The 26593-nt window shown below is 35.4% G+C and overlaps 2 protein-coding genes across 4 annotated transcripts; one reads left to right on the forward strand and one right to left on the reverse strand.

Moving 5' to 3' along the window:
* Positions 1-3946: 3946 nt before the first annotated feature.
* gmppab (GDP-mannose pyrophosphorylase Ab) lies at positions 3947-13048 on the reverse strand. 2 transcript variants are annotated; one of them, XM_052558995.1, is made up of 12 exons: positions 12510-13048; positions 7926-8023; positions 7713-7816; positions 7337-7529; positions 6232-6291; positions 5959-6089; positions 5701-5835; positions 5516-5613; positions 5315-5361; positions 5145-5237; positions 4893-5061; positions 3947-4566 (listed from the first exon to the last, which is right to left on the reverse strand). In XM_052558995.1, the coding sequence occupies exons 2-12, from the start codon at positions 7956-7958 to the stop codon at positions 4466-4468; spliced, it is 1164 nt and encodes a 387-aa protein (XP_052414955.1). In that variant the 5' UTR covers positions 7959-8023; positions 12510-13048; the 3' UTR covers positions 3947-4465. The 2 variants fall into 2 exon arrangements, with proteins under 2 accessions (XP_052414955.1, XP_052414954.1); XM_052558994.1 differs by lacking the exon at positions 12510-13048 and adding an exon at positions 8278-8568.
* A 179-nt stretch (positions 13049-13227) lies between these two features.
* mylkb (myosin light chain kinase b) lies at positions 13228-25668 on the forward strand. Of its 2 annotated transcripts, none has more exons than XM_052558981.1 (17): positions 13228-14126; positions 15181-15297; positions 15515-15580; positions 17599-17640; positions 17829-17956; positions 18710-18866; positions 19065-19370; positions 20028-20072; positions 20181-20271; positions 20367-20570; positions 21121-21338; positions 21426-21549; positions 22428-22580; positions 22725-22848; positions 22953-23043; positions 23150-23284; positions 24377-25668. In XM_052558981.1, the coding sequence occupies exons 1-17, from the start codon at positions 13475-13477 to the stop codon at positions 24628-24630; spliced, it is 2907 nt and encodes a 968-aa protein (XP_052414941.1). In that variant the 5' UTR covers positions 13228-13474; the 3' UTR covers positions 24631-25668. The 2 variants fall into 2 exon arrangements, with proteins under 2 accessions (XP_052414941.1, XP_052414942.1); XM_052558982.1 differs by having other exon boundaries at positions 13238-14126; positions 23153-23284.
* Positions 25669-26593: the final 925 nt, after the last annotated feature.

Consider the following 26593-nt stretch of genomic DNA (forward strand, 5'->3'; position numbering starts at 1 on the left):
TCTCGGTCTCACATTCATGCTCCACACCTTTGAAAATCCATGGTACCTGTTTTCTTTCTTCCCTCTTTTTACAGGTTAGATGATAACCCTAATTTGCACACTACATAAGTTGTTGGTGCTGAAAATCTACATTTCATTTCAGTATGTAGTTAACATTTAATACAAGTTTGTTTGACTAGCTACCCAAAATATTAATTTTTAAGATACTCCCTACATTTTCTCCCTACATTTGTGGCATGCTGTCAATAAGCCAGAAAAAAAAGGATATTTGAAAGAAAAAGTTTTGTTTTTACAACATGGGGTAATCATGGGGATTTAAACGTTGTTTTTTTTTTAATTGACTTCTACTCACATGAATTGCTCTGAAACAATGTTGAACTAATATTTGTTTTGTATAGTTGTCCAAATCATTTTCTAGGTGGGCAAACCTGATTCTATATTGATTAATTCTAGTCAAGCTGTCACGGTATGCAGTTTTTGTTCTGCTAAAAAACTCTTGTTTTGAAAAAGAAAATGCTCCATAGTAATACAGAGCACAAAAAGGATTATAAGGTAATGATCACATCCTAAAAGGCACATAAGTATAATGAAAGCAGTCTATATGACTTGTTGATTTCACTTTATTTTGATGGTCCATTTAGCACATTCTGTTGACTTTAAGTAGCGTTGCAGATATCTGCTAAGTCTCACTGTTAGTAAAGTATAAGTAGTGTGCTCGGGTTAGGGTTAGATTAAGTTGACATGCATTTGCAAAGTTACTTATAGTCAATAGATTGTCTGTTGGGAGACCATCACAATAAGCAGAAAGCAGACAGGCTACTGATACTTCAATGAGGTTTATTTGACATGTAGGTGCAGTACTATTTGTTATCAACAGAATGTTCTAAGGGGACCATGAAAATAAAATTTTACCGACTTGTGGACTATATTCCTGAACCTGTAATAACTGTGGAAACAGACTGAAATTTAAGTTGCTTTCCTTGAAATCCCTGACTTCTGGCATTCATTTCTGGAGCATTAAGCTATGTTCACACTGTCAGTGATTTGGAGATTCAAGTTCAGCGGTTTCAAGGTGATATAAACCAAGCCAATTCAGTGATCAATTAAAGCTGCGGTATGGAACTTTTGACGCTCTAGCGGTTAATAAACAGAACTGCTTGCGTCTTGCGGATATACATCGTAGCCGGAACTACTTCTCTCTGTTTATGTATATGAAGAATCACAAAGGTACTGGGTTACTCCGCCGCGGGACCCCCAAAGCAATCTAAAATAGTCCGAATATAAACACTTATTATAGGTGTACCCTAGTGATTCAGGACAAGCCAAAAACACGGTTTGGAAAATGGATTCGTGGTGTACTCGCTTATTAAATACATTTTTCTACATTTTGAACACAAAGTTACGGACCGCAGCTCTGATTGGTTGATTTCTTACCGGGAGCGGTCTGTAACTGCAAATGGCAATAGGACCACTGGGAGGAGCCAGAGGAGCTTGATTTTTTTCACAGATTATCTGTCTCATATTCTACTGTCAGGACATAATAAATATGTAAAAAATACTTTTTTACAAAAGTTCCCTACTGCACCTTTAATTTATATAAAACCATATAGGACAATACACTCTGCACATGCATGGTTTACCCTGGTTCCCTTTGGCTGTGTAACATACTCGAAGGTTTAAGTAGTTATGCATTTAAAGCCACTCTCTTTTGCCCATGTTTTTCTCTCAACAAACATGCCACCACCACTAGGCTATTTTTTTTATAATCTGACATGAAAAGGCTTTAAAAAAGAACACAGAACTCTATTTCCAAACTGGAATTATGTACTGCATCTGAGGAGAGTGAGAGTAAAGATAAAGCTGCAAGAATCCACTCACAAAGGAGCCATTAAACCTCTTCTGACCCACTCCACTCTGTGAATAATCAACATGTTTATGGAGGAAGGAGGAGGCTTTCACCTTTCTGAATTACATATTATCTGTATAGCAAAGAAGCATTATTTCAAATTTATAAGGTACTCTGTGGTTTATTTTAAAGGAAGAAAAAAAATGAAGAATCCAATCTTCTGTCAGAAGTAATGCAAACCTACGTACAAGGCAATGGTCTTCTGATGTATAAAGATATTTCCATGTATCCTGACTGTAAGGGCAAGTTAAACAGTTATAGAGTAACTCAAAAAAGCCTAATTGTCAATAAAATTAACTACCACAACAAAGGTCTACCTAAACAACTACATATCATGTCCCATTTCCTTCATAAAGTGTGGTTGTATAGTATGATGTTTGCCTTTTATGATCCAATTATCACATGTTAAACAGAAATAAAGTAGGCTATAAATAATAATGATATATTAAACAATATTTTTGACATCTAAATAATAAATATTCCAGAACTGCTTGTAAAATGAGTCAAGGGAAAAAAACTCACTTAACAGTGCAGTAGTCATATTTAACTTGGGTGTTGGGGCTCCTTTTTAAAGTAAAAACTGAAAACTTTTTATGGATTATGGCCATTTATTTACATGACAACAGAATTTCAAAATGCACATTTTTGCACATTTTACTGTCATTATTTCTGTTTATACTACAAATCTATAGTCAATAGGTGTGTGCTGTTTCTTTTCAACTGATGTCGCCAACTACTAGCCTGTAATGCATAATACAGGGGATTTGGTCTTTTTTTGAGGATCTATGTGAATCCGGATTGTTTTGAAAACATTGTAGTCTGTACAGTAAAAACACAAATGAAAAGCTTTTCGATTTTTCAGTACATCTTTGTCATGTAATTGCACACCCAAGCAATACCTTACACAAATATGCAATTGCTTGGACAAAGTTACATGCATTTTTGGTTAGCTTATCTAGCTACTTCACACAACATTGCATTACAAAAAGATTTAGCCAACAGCAGAGTGCATTCATGCTTAACCATTATTTACATATTTTTCTTATTTTTCCTATAAGCATTTCTTAGAGACTTTGTTAAAAAGTTATAAGACAAAACGTACCAGCTTAAGGTCAATCATAACATTTTATATGAAGCAAACAGCAATACTTCTGTTGTAAACTCCAAATATGACACCATCCTAAATTTGAAAAAATGCTGAAGATTAGCAAACAGGATGTCAGTTTGCTAAGTAATATGGCGAAAAGGTGGTTCCTCACAGAAACAGTTTATTAAGCATATTGAAGCCTCTTCTCAATTGACAACCGAAAAAAAAAGCACCTTGTCTCCTTGCCAGCACTGGTGCATTATGCTTTTTTGATAACCTTGAAGGCTCCCCTTGGGGAAGGGCTCTGCTGCAGAGGTCCTTTGGTGCCATTAGTTTGCCCTAGTTCTGTGATTGGTGGAAATATTTTTGCAAGATCATGGTTAGTGTAGTTCTTCACTAGAAATTGCAACGTTGGTTTTATTTATTTTTTTAGATGAAATGATGCAGGTGCAGGTTTTAAGAGAAGTATATTTTATTGATAAACAACTAAATAGTTCTTTGTAGGTCTGTCTTTAAATACTTAAAAGTTAGCATTAGAATTAATTCACGGTTGTGGCTAGAAGGGATACAGCTACTAACAATAAATACAATTTTGAACCATTTACATTTTTTTTATTAACATCTACACCTACGTCAATCCTAAACCTACTCCTTACAACAAAGCAAAAACTGATTATTGTACAGTGTGACAAAAATTGCACTATACATTATTGATGTGCGCGAGCCCAGTAGTAACAGCTGTATCCACCCATTAATACAATAATTTGATATGTCAACTTCAGCAACACATTTAAAACATTATGATGCATTCAATTACATTTTCCTGATCTGTTAATTAAAATACAAATTCATAAGGCTCAACTTGTGCTCACGGGGGACTCCACGTTCTGATGTTTCTAAATTTCTGTTAGTAGATGATTTTAATACATGGTTGCAACAGAGAACATGAATAATTCAGAAATAAAATCATTATTTATTTATTAATTTAAAATTTTTATTGTTAAAATTCAAAACCTTATCACCATCTTTTCCTTTCCTACCAAAAAATATGTACCTTCAAATTTCTCACTCTTCATTTTACTGAAAAGGCAATACAGGTATGTCTGATTTGTAATTATGGAATAAAACTAAAATAAAAGTAAACTGTTGTGTTGTCTACAACTGTCATCTACTATATGTGTATACGGCTGCTGTATCAACTTAGAACAAGATATTAAATACAAAATTCCCAGTCTTAAAATTATCAGGAAAACTGAACCCCATTGAACAATATTTTTCACGCTATATTACTGCAATACAAATTGACCACACAAGTGGACTTATTTTTCTTATTTAGACTGTAACTACCAAATACATAAACACTAAATAATGATAAACAATAAACAGAACTTAGTGCAATCTTTAGGCTATATACTTTCTACATGACCTAATGTACAGTGTTTATTCACAAAGACAGCAGAGGAAAGTGTCTTCTATAGGATAATCTGGTTTTGGAAGCTCCTGTTGAGATCTTTATGAGGCAAGACGATAGAGTTCCGAATGATGACCTCTGATGGAATACTCACGTTGCAGCCTAGAAGGAAAATATAGAGTTTAGATGGTCAGACAAACTTCCTGTTGTGAAAAAAACTGTTGCCACATACAAGCAGTAGCAAGATGATTGTTATAACTTCTTAAGGAACAGCTCCACCTTCTGGAAAAAACCAGTACATCGTATTTATTATTTATTAGATTATCAGTAATGTAGTTACAACATGGCTTTATTATATTACCATTCAAAAGTTTGAAGTCAGTATAATTTTAAAGTGTACTTATTCATCAGTGATGCTTTAAACTGATCAAAAATTACATTACAAAGCTTTTAAATTCTATATTTTTATACCGAAGGAAACTTCATACCAAGGATGGTGATGGATGGGGTTAGACCTCCATCTCTGAACAGAGTCTCGCTGTCAATCTTGGCATATGGGTCGTTGGGATTGGGGTCACTTGGAGTTCCTTCAACTCTTGCCCATTTCCCCACTGTACTGTCCCACCCAACAATACTGTTCAACACACAACAGTGATCCTGAAACAGAAACCCATATATTTTTATAATAATCAATGTCACGTTTCTTTCTAATGTCTGATTGTCATTGTGACCCACTTCACCTGTAACACGGCTCCATGTAAAATAATGGACTCCCTCAATCTTACGCCTCCTCCAATCGTCACCCCTTTGCCGACGGAAACATTAGGACCCAACTGAATGGAGAGAAAGAAATTGAATACAATGCAGAAGCATATATTTACTGTATATAAGTTGTTGCCCACGCACTTACCACAGCAGAGGGATCAATGTTTGCTGTAGGGTGGATATAAACATCCCCTGAAGGTGGAAAACAATTTTTCGGTGACCTTGTTAACTGCATTTGATTATATAATGCAACTAGTGTGTTCTGTATTTACATAGGTGAATTGGGTTTGATAAAAACACAGCTTTAAGATAAACTTATTCAGAGAGAACTCTTCATGCAACATACCTATTATTTTGGGGCTTCCATCTTGGTTTGTGGCCAGTCTTTCAGGATGTGTCTGATGGTACTGCTTGAGGTACAAACGACTAGCATATATTGCTGACCTGTGTTACATTATATAACATCATGTATTAGAAACAGTCACAGGAAGGAGAGATGACAGGTAAAAATTGAGAGAAAGGCAGATTTACCCTGCAGACTTTATCTGACTCCAGAAATGCTGTGTTTTGTAGACAAAGAGTTTTTTCTGTCCTGCTAGGGTTGTAAAGATGTCCTGTTCTAGCCGAATCACCTCTGACATCTGCTTGCCATTAGTGAGTTCTTCCCTGTGGAAGAAAATAACTCATTTCAGTGCAAACAGGTCAGGCTGACCTATTATTATACACGTAAAACTGTCCGGTGGAGGTTTCAAAGGAGTTTAGAGGCTGAATTATGTCAGTGACACTCACTGGATCCTCTCCCGCTGGTTCCTCTGGAAAACCATCCCAATGTGGCCAAAAATATCTGGTGTGAACAAATAGATCCCACAGTTGATAATGTCACTTACAAAAGTACTGGGTTTCTCCACAAAATGGAGCACCTGAAAGAAATGAGTCATAATTAGCATAATGTGAAAAAGTATGTATCTTCTTAATGGCATTCTTTTTAACACAATGCTTGTCCTTCAGATCATATGAATTAGTGTACAAGGAAGCAGTCTTGTACATATTTATTTCTGGTACCTCATTTGTCTCATGGTTTTCCACAATGCAGCCGTAGTTCAGAGATTGTGTTCTATTGGCCTGCAATGAGAGAGATATAGAAAAAACCCTGAAACACTTTACCACTTTTTTTAACATTGATAAAAACAAAAACAAAAACAAAAAAAATTTATTATTTATGATTAAGTATGATTTCTGAAAGATCATGTGACACTGAAGACTATAATAACGGCTGCTGAAATATCAGCTATGCCATCACAGAAATATATTACATTTTAAACTATTTTAAAATAGAAAACTGTCATCTTTTAATAGTAAAATTGTATAATATTACTGCTATTACTGTGCTACTGGTGAAATAAATTTGTTATTGGTGAACATAGGATACTTTTTTCACAAATATAATAAAAAAAAAAAGTTTAAACTTTTTAACAGTACTACATATTATATTATATTATATTATATTATATTATATTATATTATATTATATTATATTATATTATATTATATTATATTATATTATATTATTAGGGCTGTCAGCCGATTCAAATATTTAATCTAAGTAATTACAAGATTTGTCGATTAATTAATCTAATTAGTCACAAATTAAAGTTGGCTGTGAAATCACCCACAAAAGGTCATTTAAATCCATTATTATGTTCAATGAGAACAAATCAAGGAGACATTTCAAACTGTAGCTTTAGAAAGAAATCTTTCATTTGATTCAACATAAAATTTAGAACACATAAACATTTAGACTACAATGGCCTAACATAAACTATGGAACATAAAAGAAGATCATTTGAGTAACATCTTAGTATTTTTTGCTCATACAGTGAAAGTCATTGGTTACCAAAAGAGCTTAATTACCAAAAGTCTTCAAAACACCGACCTTATTTTATGTTTTTGTAGTTGTTGCCCTACATCATATTTTTCAACAGGAAACCTTATGAAATGTAATATGATGTATTGGTCTTGGCGCGGGACCAGTCTGTTAACTGTGTTACAATATTTTAATCACATTATTTTTAACACCTTAAACTGACAGCCCTAAATATTATATTATTATGACATTATATTATATCCAAAAATCATATACCCCACTAATTACTAAAAATAAACCTACTGTTGTCCCAAGTAAGACTCCACAATGATTCTCGCCATGTTGACGGTGGAACTGGAGCATTTCCTGCAAGGGGAACTCAGAGCATACATCAGCATTCATGAGGAAAAATGCAGCCGGACCCCCAGACAAGATCTGGTCACGAAAGTGATAGATCCCACCTCCTGTACCCAGGGCGGCAAACTCCTGCAGGTACCTGCAGATTCAAAAAGAAATAAATTGTGTTAAGCATATGTATTTGACAAGTTTTTAAATTACAGGACTATCAGATGTGGTGAGACAAAATATTAGTATAAATATCATCTGTATTATAGAACACAATAAAATTGGATAAATTTGTCTTCATTTAAAATATCTGCTGATCTGAACTGGTATCTACCTGATTGGGATTTTAAACTCTTGCTGTGCAGAAGAAATAAAGCGGTTTAGCTCGTCATTGGGCTGATAAAAACCTATTAGTATGATCTCTTTCATTTCAGGAACCTGTAAAAGAATAAAACATGGCAAACTTTAAAAACAGATATTGATTACTGTGTAGAACATTCAGCTGTATGCTTTACATGTGATCTAATCATAGTCTGCAGTGTCTTACTTGGGCACAGGCTTCTATATGATGCTGCAGCATGGGAACTCCTGCCACGGGAAACAGGGGTTTGGGCACCTCGAATGACAGGGGGCGGAACCTGGTGCCTGAACGCAGGGCATTTTTATGAAATGTGTATTCTAACAGGTTTTACTATCCATACATCGCCATATTTGCTAATTTAAAAGACCGTAACTTTGTACAGCTAATTCGTGTTTAACATATCAGACGCTATCACGTAGCTACGTCCTTTGCGCCACGTCATCATATGAGATAATGTTGTTGCGGTATCATTCATGTTTTATTCATAACATTCGTACAGTTAGAAACAACAACAACAATAATAAAACTAAAATCTCACCTTTTTGAGGGCCCCCAATTAGGATAATCGCTTTTAACATTTTTCAGTTATGAGGCGGTTCACTCTTTTAGACGACTGAATACTGTGATACTAGTTTTTAATTACTTAATATAAATCTGTTTATGAAAATGAATTACCAAGTTACCAATTTTGTTCACGAAATAAAAATCTGCTCCTTAGACAAGGTTTTTTCTTCTGACAACGCTAACTGCGTCTAAAACTTCAGCATAACCAACCAGTTTCATTAAATCAATGCAGTACAGTAATGCGGAAGTTAGTGTACTGTAATCCCGCCCACTGTGACGTGTCGGCTGCACTTACCAATCAGGTCGTCTGTCTGGAGATATAGGTCAGTTTAATGTACAGACTGGTCCAGTTGTTCCATATTTAGGTCAAACAAGCATTAAATAAGGTTTAATAAAGACCACGATTTAGGCTTCATGATTCTCATATATTATAGACAGATAACAGAAACATTTCTTAACGTTTCTCTCTCATACCTCATTTCACATGAGGAGAGCTTGCTCAAATTATCTGCCACAAGATGGCAGACCTAGATAAAAGACTTGTCTTGTCTTGTCTTTTACAACTTTCATAGATTGTAGATTCCATAGTCACCTGGGTTAGTGACAATTAAGAATTTTTGAGATAGTGAAGACAATAAATATAAAGAAAATAATAAAGAAAAGGGCATTGTAAAAAGTGTAAAACATGTTCAAAGTTCGAAACATACATACAACATTTTTTTTGTATATAGGGGAGAGGTTGCAACTTTTGTTCCATTTCCTTCAGTTGGAAAAACTGAGACTCAATAATTTCCTACTTCTGTTAACTTCTGTGAAAGTTGACTGGGGCCAGATGCATAAACATAGCCACTATGTTAAAACTTTTGCCTAACTATCAGTTAACCAAGTAGTAATCGGTCTTACTGTTCAGAATCAAATTAGGCAAATCAACCATTTTATTTAACTGTCTTTATGTGTGTGTGTGTGTGTGTGTGTGTGTGTGTGTGTGTGTGTGTGTGTGTGTGTGTGTGTGTGTGACAGAAAGAGTGAGATAGAAAGAAATTAGACACATTAGACTCATTCGATTTTTAAAAACCTGTTTACTTAAATAAAAAGTAGTGAGACCTTTCTATTGAAAGGGGTTCTCTATTAGTTCATAAAATTAAAATTTTGTAATGTTATGGCAAGCTTTTAAATGGTAAGGTGCAGCATATTGGGAAGATTATAACAAAGTTATTCAACTGTCCCTACAGCCTGACAGCCACAATACAACTTGCTATATTAACTTGACACAACATCTTCAACACAAGAAAGCACTGATTAAAATGATATATGATTTTATATGATATGATATGATATATGATTTTTTTTTTTTTTTTTTTTTTTTTTTGTAGAAGGAATGGTTACATGAGGCTGCTTTCTTCCAGGAAGAATGAGGGGCTAATTGAGTATGTGCAGTAATATTATCACTGTAGCTCATTCCTAATTGAAGAAAGCCTTGTTGCAACCATCATGCTTTCCCCTGTATTTATGTCTTGTCTACATTAATGAGCATTTTTCACCAACATGTAGTATCTATAACTATTTTCTGATGACTCTAAAATTTAAAATGTTTAATTATCACATAAAAAGTACTAAAGTATTTTCCTTGGTCATCATCAACTCATTTATAATCAGTATTTTATATATTTTTTATTATTATTTATATTTATGTGTGTTAAAGTGTGAATTGCATTTACATTACATTTATTCATTTAGCAGACGCATTTATCCAAAGCGACTTACAAAATCAAAAACAACAAAAAGAGCAATGATATATAAGTGCTATAACAAGTCTCAGTTAGGTTAACACAGTACACATAGCAAGGGCTTTTGAATAATATAATAAATAAAAAGAAAACAGATAGAATAAAAAAATAGAGCAAGCTAGTGTTAGAGGTCTTATACACGCACACACCCAAACACACACACACACACGTAATTGCATAATAAATGAAAAGACAATAGAATACAAAAAGATTAGAAAGGTAGTTTTTTTTAAAGAATAGAATTAGAATAGTGAAGTGCTAAAGTTAGAGGGTCAAATAAAGATGGAAGACATGGGTTTTAAGATTCTTGAAGATTGCTATGGAATTACATAATAAATGCATTTTGAATAACTTTAAATTAATTAATAATTAATTTAAATAAAAATGGGGGGAAATGTCATTGTCAGTATACCAAAGCCATAATAACTGAGGTTCATATAGTACTGTACAACAGCCATGAATCATGAACTTATGATATCTAACAGCCATCTTTCAAAGTGAAATGTGAAACATTATATATAACCAGACAACATTCTCAGAAAAGAACAGTATGCAGAAGCCTTGAATCATGACTGGTATGAGAAGTGCTTATTAAGTCTTTATGGACATATAAGGTTCTGGTCTCAGAAGAAGAAAGACCACACAAGCAGTTCTGTAAACAGTGTCCCCTTGCTTGTCTGCCCCAGATGAGATCCTCTCCATACAAAGCATAGTCATGTTCCTTTCACACCACTCTCAGCAAGGATATTAAGGGATGCCCCCTATTCTCTCACACCCACTGTTGTTTTACTATTTCAGAATGTGTGATGGGTATCATCATAATTTAAATGCAAGGAGGAGATGAGAGATTATATTTTTAATGAGAAACTTCTCACTTGTGTACTTCCATTTTGACATGTTTATTGCTTTTTTGTATGTAGTACAGGGCATCCCTGAGACTAACTATTGTGTCAATCCTTGAGAGAAAATGCAGTGTATACAGTTTGTACAGTATGTTCACATTAAATTTGGTCTTAAGGTTCTAACAACTGAATAACTAAAAACTTTCTGGTTTTATCATAAATTTGGCAGTTTTATACATTTTAAAATCACATTGAAGAGTAGATTCAGATCAGAGGTTTATTTGTGCATCAAATATAAAGTATAAGTTTCGCAAGCAATAAAAATGGTTTAGGCCTAAGATTACTGTGAAATTGTTTGATATCTCTCTTTTAATACACATCAGACATATTCATATTCGTTATCATAACTAAAAGGTAGAAAGTATCCACCAAACTCATGCTTATACTCTTCATTCTACACATTCCTGCTATTTTTTTTTTTCTCCAGTCAGTTATTTTCATCGAGTTTATCCTCAGATGCAAACAACTGCCTGGAATATCTAACATATTTCATGTTATAGCTTTAAAATAGTTCAAAAACTTTTCTGAATGGTTGGGGCTTTGTTTATTCCCTTCAGGTATTTTCTTTAGGCTTTTAGTTTTTTTGCCTGATAAACAATTCTTCAAAGAATAAGCAATGTGCTTTTGCTTGCTTTTGAATAAATTATTATTGTTGGACTGTTTCTGTTTTTGTATGTTTAGCAAAGCTAATTTATATAATAAATGCTTCCTGTAGACAGTAGACAGTTTACCAGTTTGTGGCCTGTGCAAATAAATACTGGCAAAGTATATGTGAAATGTTGCCTTTAAACTTAGCACTTCTTATATGAATAAATTAGCTTTAATTTAATAAAGGTTAATAAAAGAAATGTTCTAAAGTTACTGGTTTCCTTCTTTCTCTTTGATAGTTGGCTTTATTTTGCACAATTAATGCTTTAAAAACTGTCTTCTCCGTGGTATGTTTAATAACAGTGTAAAAAAAATAGGTGTGCTTATAGATTCCAAGATAAGAGATATGTTTATAGCAGAGTACAGCTGTGGAAAAGCTTGAGGATAGCGCATAAATGGGTGGCAGTTAAAAATGAGATACTCTTTTTGTTTGTTCCTTATAAGTCTGGTTAATGTTCCTGCCCCAATGCCGAAGATAAACTCCCAGAACAAAGCAGCGAGGGACTTTTCATGATGTATCCTTTGCCATTGTTTTGTTGTTAACAATAGAATCTGGACTTTTGCTGACAAGAGTTTAAAACCCACACCATAGTAATGTGTTTTCCAGCTTTTTCCAACCCACAAAATGAGACTTTGTTTTCAAATCTCCTATTTAAAAGTATTTCTAATCATCAGATGTCAGCATCTGTGCTCAAACAGATCTGTTCGTTATGCCTCATGCAATTACATCCCATTTCATCATTATGGTTATCTCTAAGATCTCTATAGGATTGCCATTGAGGACTGGACTTTTACAGAATATAAGGGAGATTCATTTAAAGATGTGAGTTTGACTGTTTAATACCAGCAGCAATGGAAAATTCACTCACCAATTCACTTTGTGGTGAAGCAAAACAGCACAGGAAGCTATTTTATCTAGGAGACATTCCCATGATGTGTCCATCTTCCACACACACGCACAAGTAGAAGAGTAACAGATAGGTTCATAGCCATATAAGGCTACCCATGTAACATTTTAATATAAACTGTTGCAGACATGCAACTCAACTCTGATTGGTGAAATGCATCTTCGAACTGGCCCAGTGAGGGGCCCCCATTTATAGAGAGGTCAAAAAGTTAGGAGCATCCAAAGAAACACCCACGGAATAAACAGAACACTTCTTTTCTGGTTTCTGTCCAAGCACCAAAGAAACAGTGAGATTCTCTTTCTTTGCAAATTATTAAATAGTTCTTGCCTTTCAGTTAACGTAACTCCACATCAAGTTACTCAAGATGTTTATCTGCATTTATGTTCTTAGCATACTAATAATGTATCAGATTCTGATGCTATCTTGCCATCTGTTTACCTCCTAGCTCTGTTCCGCTGTGTTGATGCCCATGCACTGGAAGTGTTTCCCTAATAAGGCAATGGCGCTCCCCTTTGATGCCACACAGATATGAAATGTGTTCCCGTCTCCAATTAACCTATTATAGAATGGAGTCTAAGCTTTTAAACATTCCAATTCCACTCCCCACCCACACATATCTCTCTCCTTCCCTCTGTATGTCCTCTCTCTACCCTTTATTCTCTCCTCCCTCTTTCATTCTGGTCCAGAAGGGTTGTCCCAGCAGTGGTTTGAGGGGGGAGAGCAGAGAGTTGCACAGTTACCACAGACAGAGCAGGACCTCCACAAAGTCACTGGATCAGTGGGATCGTGAAGGAACGTTCATACAACTGGACATCCGTATTCATTTACAGCTTGAAGAAACCCCTACTTAAGGAGCTGAGAGGGACTGACAAAAAGAGCTTTCATAAATTTGGTTTTAATTTCTAGAGGTTAGGAAAGGAAGCCAGATGACAGACTTTAGGGCAGCTCTAAAGCCCCGTTCGGGGCCTAAGCCAGGGTCTGAGATCAAGACAAGCACCCCAACAAAGGTTGACTTTAGGTCATTGCTCAACAAGAAAGATGGTTCACCCAAAGCACCTGCTGCCACGCCACCTCCAAGCAGCACACCTTCAGACTTCAGGTCCATCCTGAATAAGAAGCAAGCACCAGAACCAGAGAAGACTGAGAAAAATGAACAGAATTCATCAAAGCTAGCGCCCAAGGCACCACAGAAGGAAAAGCAAAGTGATGTCAATGGTGTAAATGGTGGTGCAATTGATAAAAAGGTTAACATGAAGGAAAACGCAACGACAGAGAAGAAAGCCAGCAGCACTGATGCAGGGACAACTGAAAAAAAGGAGAAAGCCAGCCCAGAGAAGAAGACAACTGGTGGACAGATAACAGAGACAAACGACAAAGGGGCAAAAGTTGTGAATGGAGGAGAGAAGGATACAAGAAAGCTGCCCGTTTTCAAACAGCCGCTCGGTGACATCACTGTGCTGGATGGAGAGAGGCTGAGGTTAGAGTGTCAGGTGACCTCTGACCCCAAAGCTGTCATCACCTGGATTCTTGATGGGAAAATAGTGAAGGCATCCAAGTTCATTGTCATATCACAGGAAGGTATGAAAGTAGATACTTTTGACATTTTCACAGTTTAAAATGCCAAATACTATTGATCTTGTATTTTCTACACAGTTTTTTATCTCTTTTGATTAATAGATGTTTAAATGTGACAGACAGTTCCAATGAAATTCGATAACCTTGGGTCTAAAGAGTTATTTAATGATGAGGACAGCTTTAAAACCTCTTTTCCTAAAGTCCCTACTTTAGAGTTCTAAGCTGTGTTGTAAATCACATGCTGAGAGGAATGATCTTAAAGCTGAGGCTGATTCACTGCCAAATGGAGCACTCAGTGAGTGTTATCTTGGTTCTTTGAGCTCATTCACGTTAGGTTATTTGATCTGAGGGTTTAAGGTCTCTCTAACCCCTTCCACTGACATGAGACAGAATGATGATCTAAGTCACAATTAGAAGGTTCTGAAATAGCAATAGAGGATTCCCTGAGTCTAAATCAAACAGGGATGTGATGGGTGTCCCCTACCACTGGTTGTTCTGGTCAATTTTATGTTGAGGAAGCAGGGTATGGATTCATCAAAATCTTCTTTTTGTTTGTAGGAATGTTAATTTATGAAAGTGTTAATCTTACATTTCTTGAGAAAATCTTTTTTGTTTGGTTTTGTCTCAGATAAGCATTCCTAAGATGTGTGGTAGGAATACAAAATATTATTAACTTAATTCTTAAGTGTAAAAATATACTAACCGGCCCCTGGTTCAGATAATGTGTGCTAATGGAATCATCTGCATTAAAAATATATATATATTTATGGAGAACTATAGAATTTGAAGCCTTTGGATAATATGGAAAAAAAAATGTTGACTATTCCATGTTATTATTATTTTTTTATTATTATTATTATATTTTATTCTTGGAAATCAAGTATCCTTTTTATCGGAGTCAAGCCTCAATAGCTGTAAAGGGTTTCAACTGGCATAAGAGTTTTTTAACCATGTTAACCCAGCATTTAGTTTTTAGTTAATAATAAGGCTGAAAATACAAAACAATTCCGTTGTCATATGCACTCGTTATTAAATGCTACCTCTTGTTTTACATCAGGTGAAAAGTGTTCACTTACAATCGACAAGGCTCTACCAGAGGACGAAGGACGCTACACATGTAAGGCTGAGAATGCACATGGTAAAGCAGAGTGTTCCTGTATGGTCACTGTAGATGGTAAGTGTTCTGTCTCCTAGACTTCCCCTTATGCATGTCATTGGAAACATATAATATTAAGTGAGGGTGCAATACCAGTAACCCAACAGCAACACTAACAATGACAAATTCTTCCTAAACTCATAATTAGGGTTTATTTGAAACAAAAAAGGGGGAAATTATTGTTAAGTTTTTTGTTGTTGTTGTTGTTGTTGTTTTGTTTTTTGCATTCCTCTAGATCCCTCAGACCCATCAGCAGATAAGAAAAACAGGAAGAGCTCTTCTGCAACTCCCACTACAGAAAGTGAGTGAGGACACATGCTGTGGCCTGTTTACTTGTGATGTTAGTAGTTTATTTATAAAGGAATGAAATGTCATTAATCTGTTACTCAACCTCACGTAATTTCCAAATCGTGATCATCAGCATTCCATTAGTAAAAGGAGACATTTTGAAGAATGTTCAAGCTGCTCTCTTCCATATTAAAGTGTATGGATTAAGATAATAATAACAACAACAACAACAACAAAAAAACTGAAAACTGACAGCCATTCAGGTTTCAAAATGAGGATTAGTAAACAACAACAGAATTTTCAAATCTAGGTGAACTGTTCATTTATAAGAGCACCTTTAAAGTAAAATCAAGTCGGGTCATGCTTTATAGACGCATTCATTAAATTAGAGCTGAGTGATAATATACTTTACATTTTGTGATGATACAAGCAGTTGAGATATTGGATTACATAAGTATATATGTGGATAAATATGCAGACAAAGTTGGACATACTTTATATAAAGAGCTGGGCAATAATATAGTGAAATCTTGTAAACAATCATACATCTGAAATCTGAGAAGTTGACCTTACAGATGGGAACAATAGTCATCACGCACACTCTATATAGACTCCCAAAGAGGATTTCCATCCCACAGTATCTGATGGCAGATTGTATCTATAGTGCTCAAATGGTTTGCCTGTTTGTTTTGTTCCAGCTTTTAACACAATGGTCACACTAGATCCTACATTTTAATCCGTGTGATCACGATAGAGTAGAAAATAAACTCAGCCGATGTTGTTTTGCAACAATAGGCAACCAGTTGTACTGCTGCATTTAGTCTTCTAGTATTTCATAAGCATATAGCAGCCTCTAAATGGTTCACATTTACATTGCAGTTATGCTCTTAACAAACAATGTCAAAGTGATTTACAATTCAGTGCACGAAAAGCATGTTACTGGCGAATACCAGAACAGAGTACATCTTATTCTCACAGTGCTTGTGGAAAAAGTTCAGGTCTCTCCAAGCATAAGAGAGAAAATGAAAGATAGGAAAGAAGCAACTGAGGACGAAGAGAAGGCCTAAAATGGTAGACTTCTGTGAGCTGAAACACATAAAGATCTAACTGTCCTCTCTGTCTTCCTCGCCCCTGTTCTCCCCCTTTCTCAGTCTCTCTGTTTGGAGTGTGCTGGAGTATTAGTGGGGTTTACATGTTGCATTGTTTCTTGACGGCGATCAAACCTTAAATAAATAGTGGAGAGAGAGAGCCACTGCTTCCTGGATCTTGGAGACCCTATATTTAGCATGTCCGTATAAGGGGAATTCCAGCAAGACACAGTGTCCACTCAGAATCTCTCTCTCTGGATGCTGATCAGTTTCCTTAGAACTCCTGTCAGTTCTCAGATGAATGTTGACCAGTTATTTCCTTTGAAATGGTGTAAAATTTAATTTCATGAAAACATGGTTTGATTACTGGATTTTTTTTTCATTGTTTATTATTTATTGTTTATGTTTCATTGTTTATTATTTATCAAGTTTGTTATTTATCAATTTAATAAGGAAGAAAAGAAAATGTAAAATCCCTACAATCTAACTATTGGCTATTAACGTACATATAACCAATGCTATTTTTTTAATGGTGGTATGAAAGCATAATAATTTAAAGTTTACCATTATTCAATTTGAAGCTGCAAAATACTGTCATAATTCCTTCTAAAATCATTATTTATGCTTTTTTTATGTAACACAACAGAAGATATTTTGGGAAATGTTTCTTTTATTCCATGAAAGTCGATGGTAATCAAGACTGTATGGTTGCCAACATTCTTTAGAAAATCTTATTTTGTGTTCTGTAGAAGAACGAAAGTCATACACATTTCAGCCAGCACGAGGAGGAGAAAACTATGAGCATATTTGGCTAAACCGTCCCTTTATAGAAATGTTTATTTTAATAATTATGTAAATATGTTTAGCTAAAAATGTACATAGTAGACCACTGCTGCATTAGATGCTATCTTATGTCAATACATGCTCTCTCGCTCTTCTGCAGATGAAGCCAGAATAAAGAAGAAACCAGCTCCTGCCAAACAGGGTAAGATTACTCTCCCATTATCCCTTATATGGCCCAAGAAATATTTGATCTGAAGGCCATGTACAGAGACACGTTCTTGTGTGATAAGCTGTCTTGCAGAATACTGATAGTAGACAGACAGAGAGAGAAAATACGGAATAACTATTTGTGCTGAATATGAACCCATGTTTGCTTATGATGCCATGCAGGTTCTCCGCCACAGTTTCTGCAGTTCCCTGGGGATCAGAAGATCAGGGCGGGAGAAAAGGTGGAGCTGTTGGGCAACTTTGGAGGGACTGCACCCATAACTTGCACCTGGCTCAAATTTAAAAAGCCGGTAGGAAAAGGACAGAGAGTATGTAATGACAGATGAATTCAATGATGAACTGAGACAATTCTCACTTTTTACAAGTTGCTTATTATCATGCCTTATCGGCTGTTTATTAGTTCTTATAAAGCACATCTATTGCATGACCATATTCTACATCCCTAATCCTACCCAATATACAAACTTAACAACTTCCTTATCAACATAAGCAAAAATTAGGAGTTTATTGAGGGTTGGACCTTAAAATAAAGTGCTACTGAATACCCCACCTGTTAACTTTAACAGGAGACTGAAACCTCCAGGTTGCACAAGCATTTCATTTTCGCTGCCACTCTCACACAGTGAGCAGACTCACATTATTTGTGTCATTAGCATGCTTGGTTTTTGTGATTCAGCAAGTATAGAGATGCACAGTGGAATCAGAGACCGTCGAAGTACAAAACACTTAAACTGATACATTAATGTATACAATGAAGCAGAGATTATGCAAAACTCACTTTGGGAACCAATGTTAGATGACAGATGGTGAAATGAGAGGAGGACGGTGTTGCTGTTGTCTATTGTGATCTTTACGTGTTGTTTCCTAGAGATTAAGACAAAAAAGTAATAATTTGGAAAAACTACTAAATAAGGGATTGGATTTCATGATCACTTGGTTTATATGTTTGATGTAAATGTGGTTAAAGAAGAGGTGAAAATAAGAAAATAAATGCCTAAAAGCCTTAAAGTCCTATATACATTGTATACTCTTCTCCTGTTTAGATCCAGCCAGGAAGTGGGGGCATTTCCATAGAGACCACCGAGAACAGCAGTCACCTGACAATCGCAGCGAGTGACCAAGACCACTGTGGTTGCTACACTCTTGAACTGCAGAATAAATTTGGTACCAAGCAGGCCTCACTCAACCTCACTATCGTAGGTATGACAGTAAGAAAAGACAGGAAGTGACACATAATGAGAAGCAGGATGGAGAATGATTTAATTATGCGAGACTGTATTTAGCAGTTTGATACAACATAGTAACATAAAGCATATTGTCTTGTAGTTTCCCTATCTTTCTATTCATTGCTTTCTATATAACTAATGCTATCCTCTTCAATGTAAATCTGTGTCCCAGACAAGCCAGATCCCCCAGCCGGCATCCCTGCTGCCTCAGATATCCGCAAGTCCTCGCTCACCCTCTCCTGGTACGGCCCAACCTACGATGGAGGCAGCATTGTCCAGTCCTACAACCTGGAGATCTGGAATTCGATCGACAACACATGGAATGACCTCACCTCCTGTAACAGCACCTCATACCACGTCCAGAACCTTCTCACTGATCGTCAGTACAAGTTCCGCATTCGAGCTGTTAATGTGTATGGAGTTGGAGAGCCCAGTGCAGAATCTGAGCCCATTACAGTGGGAGTGGAGGAGGTAACAGGTGAGAAAGAACATCTGATTAATTGTGTTACTACTGATCGAAAAAGAATCAGTGGGGACCAAAAATCTGAAGCCACTAGAGAGAATTCCTACATTATGCATTCCTATTTGATATAATACATGCATTTCCATTACACATTCTACTATCATCATAAAAATGTTAATGATTTTAATTTCTGAATTTCTCCTGCCTTTATGGCAGCATCACTCAAATTGGCGTAAACTCAAGTCTTATAATATTATATGTCTAAATTAATATAATGAATGTTATACAGTATGTTATCAAATGTAATGTGTCACATGTATCAACAGTCTATCAAATTGATGTTTAACAATGATCTTATATTATATTAATTAAATTAAAATGCATAGCTTTGTCTAATATATCAATATTAAATGCATTGCATTGTATATTATATATGAAATGTATTATATCAAATGCATCAATGCATGTAAATGTATATTTATTTCAATATTTTTTGTATACATACATATATATATATATATATATATATATATATATATATATATATATATATATATATATATATATATATATATATATATATATATTCACTGCATGTGGTCTCAGACTATTGATGAGCTGATGCACTACTTAAAGACTAAACCTTTAAAAAACATTCATACTTTTCTCCAGAGAAAAAGGAAGGGGAAGAAGTTGGAGCCACTGTTTCTGATGATGGTATGAAGTTCAAAGCAATTAGCCCACCATTCCATCCTTCCTAAATCCAAAGTTTAATAACATGACTCCCACATGGTCAAGCTGATACATATCCTGTTCATTTCACAGATGAGGAGAAAGAACCAGAATACAGAGATGTGGTGATTAAGAAAGACTGCAGCGTGAAGGATTTCTATGATATAGAAGACCGCTTAGGAACGTACGAGATGCATTATCAATATAACCATTTTGGATTTACTGCACCATAAATCTTTCTTTCAGTTTCTTGAATTGCCTTTCTCTTATTTCTAAAAGGGGTAAATTTGGTCAAGTCTTCAAACTTGTGGAAAAGTCCACCAAGAAGGTATGGGCAGGGAAGTTCATCAAGGCATTCTCACAGAAGGAAAAAGAAAACGTGAGGCAGGAGATTGACATCATGAACAGCCTCCACCACCCCAAGCTGGTGCAATGTGTGGACGCCTTTGTGGGAAAATCTGACATGGTCATGGTTTTGGAGATGTGAGTCCCTATATCCTCAATCTTTTAAGCCGAAAGACTAACATGATACATGTTAACTAAATAAAAGCTTTCATGAGTAGGCCATGTTCCAGTTTGGGAGCCGTGTTCACATAAGGTCACTTTGGTGAACCTGCCTTGCGTGTCCTGCCTGGTTTCTTTGAACAGGCTGTATTGTTTGTTAGTTGTTTTTTCAACACCTTTAAATCATTCTACTAGTTTAGCTTTTTATGGCAAGAGTGGAATGTAAAATCCAGCACCCTGTGATGGGAGAAGTGCGTGTCACATGTCCTTATATAGTGAGCTAGAGAAACAGGGAGGTGGGGAGAAGAAAGCATGGATGCTCTCTGCTTCAGCTTGGCAGCCATGATGGAAAATAGCCCAGAATTAAATCTCCCTGACTGTAAGAGGATTCTTTAGCACTCCAGACACTGCTCATCTGGTTGTTAAATGGAATGTGCATAAACAGTTCCAATGCATTGAGATTGCAGTCTGACAGTGATTGGTTAGCGTCGCTTCACAATAATGTCATTGTGGTCCCCATTGGCTGCAGGATTTCTGGCGGCGAGTTGTTTGAGCGAATCGTTGATGAGGATTTCGAGTTGACTGAGCGAGAGGTGATTAAGTACATGCTGCAGATCATTGACGGCGTCCAGTTTATCCACAAGCAGGGCATTGTCCACTTGGACCTCAAACCTGAGAACATCATGTGTATCAACAAGACAGGAAGCAAGATCAAGCTCATTGACTTTGGACTTGCTCGAAGGCTAGGTAAACAAGCGTAAACAACTGCAAAAACAAACAGCGTCTGGCTTTCTGGCACAGTTTTAATTTATTTAGATTTTTTTCTGTTTTCAGAGGAATCTGGTTCTCTGAAAGTTCTGTTTGGAACTCCTGAGTTTGTGGCTCCTGAAGTGATCAACTACGAAGCTATCAGCTACCCAACAGACATGTGGAGTATTGGCGTCATCTGTTACATTCTGTGAGTGATAAATCAGTATCTCAGCAACATCGGTATCACTCCTCCGACAGTCACTAACAACCAATCAATGCTGAGGACTGGGAACATTTCCTTTTAAGGCCATTATTAGTTTTTAGACAACTCGCTTGTCAAGCTTGCTTTTTCAATTTATCACATAAACACAAATAAGATTCCTTGGAGGTGAAGTATAAATATTTAAACCGACTTGTGTCAGTTACTCTTATCTTCAGGTTACGAGAGGCTAATGCCCCCTGTGTTAAAAGGCCATTTTCGATTTGATCGTTTTTCCAAAACACTAAACAGCCATTAAAATGAATGCAAATAAAATTAAATGCTCGATCCTTTCCTAAACATAGTTTTGTTGCTATGAACTGCAAAATTGTCCTGATTAAACTTGATTTATCATTTAAATAGTGCAGATGAGAACTAAACATTAAAATCCACTAAACATTGCCTCTATATCCTTAAATACCGCCTCTACTTTAAACTGTATGACTTCATTACTATCTATAAACTATCTATACTATCTATAAGATGTTTAGCTTTTCTTTTTTTTACAGAACTGCACTGAATATGCAACACCATAATCAAAAAATATGAATATATACAGAATATATACATTACCGTCCAAAAGTTATATGTTTATTAAAGAAGCCTCTTATTCTCACAAAGGCTGCATTTATTTGATCAAAATAAATTGATAAACGTAATGTGTCCTTTTGGAATTAAAAAAAAAAGTGTTTAAAAAAATGTCTTAATAAATAAAACATTTGCCTTAAGGGATGCTTTTTGTTGTACCTTACATCATATTTTGGTTGAATGTGCGCTAACAGAACGAGAGATTATTGCCTAATACCCTTCCTCTTGTTTACCCTCAGTGTCAGTGGTCTCTCTCCATTCATGGGAGACAATGACAATGAAACTCTTGCCAATGTCACCTCAGCCACCTGGGATTTTGAGGATGAGGCATTTGATGAGATTTCAGATCAGGCCAAAGACTTCATCAGCAGTCTCCTAAAAAAGGACATGAGGTAAGCTTCATGTCCTTGTAAATGCAGGGTGTAATTTGAGCTAAGAAACTTATCACTCAAATGTATGAATTAATCCTGAATAGTGATGAAAGGATTTTAAGCATTTGATATTAACTCTGTGTCCCTATAAATGCCACTCTATAGGGCCAGACTAACCTGCGCTCAGTGTTTAGAGCACTCTTGGCTCAAACAGGACACCAAAAATATGGAGGCTAAACAACTGTCCAAAGAGAGGATGAAGAAGTACATCCTGAGACGCCGCTGGCAGGTGAAAGCACTGGCGTTTATTTTAATTTATTTGTTAGACAAAGAATCCATTTCTATGAGTTATATGGGAAACCGTTTTCTTCATGTTTGTGAGTGTCTGTGCAGAAAACAGGGAATGCAGTGCGAGCCATCTCCAGGTTCAGCTCTATGGGGATGTTGGGAGGAATCGGTCCAAAGAAAAGTTCCCCGACTGATGGTAAAGGTCCAGCAACCAGTTTTCAATATTGATGCTGAACATTGTATATTGAATGTCATATATGTTAAAATGTTAATTACACATTAATAAATGTGTTTGTGTTCAGAAGAGCCTCCTGCTTCGTTTCTTGAGAGTGTGGAGGATGAAAACCACACCCCTGTGGCCCCCACCTTCTCCTCTGTCATACAGGATGTAGAAGTGGTGGAAGGCAGTGCTGCCCGCTTTGACTGCAAGATTGAGGGTAATGACCTTTTATACTAGCGTAAGAACCATAGACTGTATAAAAATAGGTGAGAACACAATCCCATAAAAGCGGCAATGGGAGTGGAAAGTTCTTCAAGAATACGGACCCAGGTGCATGCAGTTAAGACATGTTTTTTCTTTAGTAAAAATTTGTCTTTGATAAGTCTTGACAGTAGTTTTTAATGCAAAAGAGGTACTGCGCTGGCATGGAACTGTTATGCTGAGTAATAATTCTGCTCTTAACCATTAAGTTTAAATAAATATCTTTACTGTCACTTTTGATCAATTTAATGCATCCTTGCTGAATAAATGTATTCATTTTCTTACTCTAAACTTCTGAAAGGTATATACTTTAGTTTAGTTTGTAGTGTAATTCCAGGTTCTTATTAAAATGTAATATTGTTGTTGGATGCTAAAGAAAAATAAATGCCTTTATGGTGTCTCAACATATTTTAGGGACTGAAGGGATTTCGTTAAAATTATAAATATGAATTTGTTATAAATTATAAAATGTAATTACTTAATTTAATAAGAAAATACTTTAATCCTAAGGCAACAAAACACTATTTGTACATGTTTTTTTGTACATGCAAACATTATCAGCTATAATATAACCTTATTATTAGTTCTTAGCCATTAGCCATTTGGTTGAGGAGTTTAAAAAAAAGTATATTTTTAAAAAGTATTGTTATTTTAATCTCCTTTAGGATTTAAAATAAAAACGGTTATCCTTTTCTCTACCTATCCATTTCCTTATTAACAATACTGTGAGGATTTTGTGTCTACCTTCTCTCCCTTTAATATGGTGATGTTCAAAAGTCACAAATAATATAAAAAGCTTGGCAACTTGATCATAATAAGTCAGAAAATTTACAAATTAGCCCTGGGTATGATTCAGCGTGTTGACACTTAATATGATCCACTATTCTGCATATTGATATTTAAATGCTACAGTATGCCCTTTTGGTTAACTGTTGGTAGACCTTAGTTCAATGACTGTTGTTGTGTGATCCACTTGCTCTTGCATTTTTGATTTGTTACAGTTTTACTGTGTCTTCAATTTGTTACTGTTCTTTACTGTGTCACAAAGGCTACCCAGACCCCGAGGTTGTGTGGTACAAGGAAGACCAGCCTATTAAGGAGACGCGTCACTTCCAGATTGACTATGAAGAGGACGGCCACTGTAGCCTGGTGATCTCAGAGGTCTGTCCTGATGATGATGCCAAGTACACCTGCAAAGCCGTCAACAGTTTGGGAGAAGCCACCTGTACTGCTGAACTGATGGTGGAGTTTATGCAGGAGGAGGAAGGCGAGGGTGACGCTGAAGGAGAGGAAGAAGACTGAATGGAGAAGTGAAAATGATGTGAGATAGAGAAGGAGAATGACTGAATAGCACAGGAACTATGAATATCTTAAACATTTTACACATTTTGATTTTTCTTCTTTTTTTTACACCATCTCCATATTTTTTCTTACTGCCTAGAATAATTTGGAAAGAGCAACTGTTTTGGGGTAAAACTGTTTGCCAAGATCAAAGACATTCCATCTTGTGCCATTGTGTCCGGACAAGTGTCCCGACTGATTTACCAAAAGGAACTACAAAACTAAATGTGACAACTATATGTCTGTATAGCAATGAAAAAAATCCACCACTTGTTTTATCATACTGATTTCATCCATGTCATTAATTTTGCGAGTCAGTATACTTTGACAATTTAGGTCTGCACTGCAGTGCTCTCTAGTGGTATAAACACGACAGAGCTTCTTCGAATAAAGCTAGTCTACTCTATATGGTATTGGAATCAATATGAAGACAGTTGAAATACTTTTGGAGACATTACTGTACGAAAATATTAACTAATGCTTATATTATTATGTTTTATTTAATAGTTATAAGAGTGATTGTTGCTAAATGATTGACTGTAGTTAATTCAGTTGTTTAGAAACTGTAGCTGATAGAAGAATGTGACCGTTATTAGACTGTTTGTGCTGTTTGCACTTTGAATTCGTTTTGCCCTCTTTGAGTTAATTCACTTGCATGACAGAGCAATGAGGTGAATTTTTGCAGCAACCTGCAATACAACTCCTCATATGATATTTATAAACCCCATACAGGCTTCTGCTGCCTTTGAGTGTCTGCACTTTTCTCTGAGAATGAATTAGTCATAGAATTAAAACTTAGAGCTGTTTTGTCTTATTTTTTGATGTTCACTACACATATAATGCTTTAAATTTACCATCACATCAGAAGTAGTATATTAAAACTTTAAAACACAAATCAACAAAAAAGATTGGCCCTGTTTGTTAGTTTTGGTTTAATCAGCATAATTGACAGTGAATTTCTGAACAGTGGACATATAAATAAAGTATTTCCCTTCTGTGCTTTTGTGACACTTATGTTGTTTGTTTGTCAAAATTGCAGTTATTTAGAGATGCAGATTTTAATCATATTGGCATGCAACGGCACTATTTCTTTTTCATGCAGTTCAAAGCACAGCATGAACCTTGCGAAAAAGAACTCTTTTGAAAGAGCGCTTTTGAAAGGATTTTTTTTCAACAACTTAGTATTAATCAAATAAAATTCTGCTTGAGTGTACTTAAAAAAAAAGTAAATTTTTATGACTGTTCACGAGTACCACATGTTATCTTATTTTGTACTGTATAGTTATATTTAACTGGGTTAAAAAAAAAAATGTTACCACAGTTTAATTTCACTGGAATTATTGCAATATTTGGAGAGGAATCAGGATTCCTTCAGGTCTTGACAGATGACCACAGGAGCAATTTACTAAATTTAACATTAGGCTTTTACATATGTTTATATAGCTAATGCCTATATACTAACCTATTTAAGCTATTAAAATCTGATTGTTACTGCAAAAATATAATAATTTATACATTAAAATATATCATATAATATTAATCACAGGTAATGTCATATGGTGATAAAAACATATCACATTTACATAATGCTGAAAACATTACAGCCTAACACTTTCAACAAAGTATTACAAGTGCTACTTTTTATTACTTAAAACGGCATCATTGCCTTGTTAAACATAAAATAAAAGACTATCAGTATATAATATTGATTTTCGCTGTAATTCTAACTTAAATTCATACTAAAACATTTATTATAATTTCCTTCTTTTCCCTCAAAATGTACTAAATTCCAACGAGTGTTATGAAGGGAAACGTTGAAGATTTTGAAGAAACATAACCTACATGTAAAAAAAAAGGATAAAATAATGTACAGCCTTATACCATGATCATGGTCGTTTTTACAATACCCTACAATAAATGTAGT

The sequence above is a fragment of the Carassius gibelio genome, chromosome B6, assembly GCF_023724105.1.
Source record: "Carassius gibelio isolate Cgi1373 ecotype wild population from Czech Republic chromosome B6, carGib1.2-hapl.c, whole genome shotgun sequence".
Taxonomy (NCBI): domain Eukaryota; kingdom Metazoa; phylum Chordata; class Actinopteri; order Cypriniformes; family Cyprinidae; genus Carassius; species Carassius gibelio.

What these genes read in the sequence shown, in the direction of transcription:
- gmppab (XM_052558994.1), bottom strand. Translation starts at nt 8,317, where the DNA reads ATGTTAAAAGCGATTATCCTAATTGGGGGCCCTCAAAAAG. An exon ending in AGTCAGATAAAGTCTGCAGG is followed by an intron (nt 5,614 to 5,700) that starts GTAAATCTGCCT and finishes AATGTAACACAG; the next exon opens with GTCAGCAATATATGCTAGTC. An exon ending in TGGAAGCCCCAAAATAATAG is followed by an intron (nt 5,362 to 5,515) that starts GTATGTTGCATG and finishes TTCCACCTTCAG; the next exon opens with GGGATGTTTATATCCACCCT.
- mylkb (XM_052558981.1), top strand. Translation starts at nt 13,475, where the DNA reads ATGACAGACTTTAGGGCAGCTCTAAAGCCCCGTTCGGGGCCTAAGCCA. An exon ending in ATGGTCATGGTTTTGGAGAT is followed by an intron (nt 20,571 to 21,120) that starts GTGAGTCCCTAT and finishes CATTGGCTGCAG; the next exon opens with GATTTCTGGCGGCGAGTTGT. An exon ending in TCCTGAGACGCCGCTGGCAG is followed by an intron (nt 22,849 to 22,952) that starts GTGAAAGCACTG and finishes GTGTCTGTGCAG; the next exon opens with AAAACAGGGAATGCAGTGCG.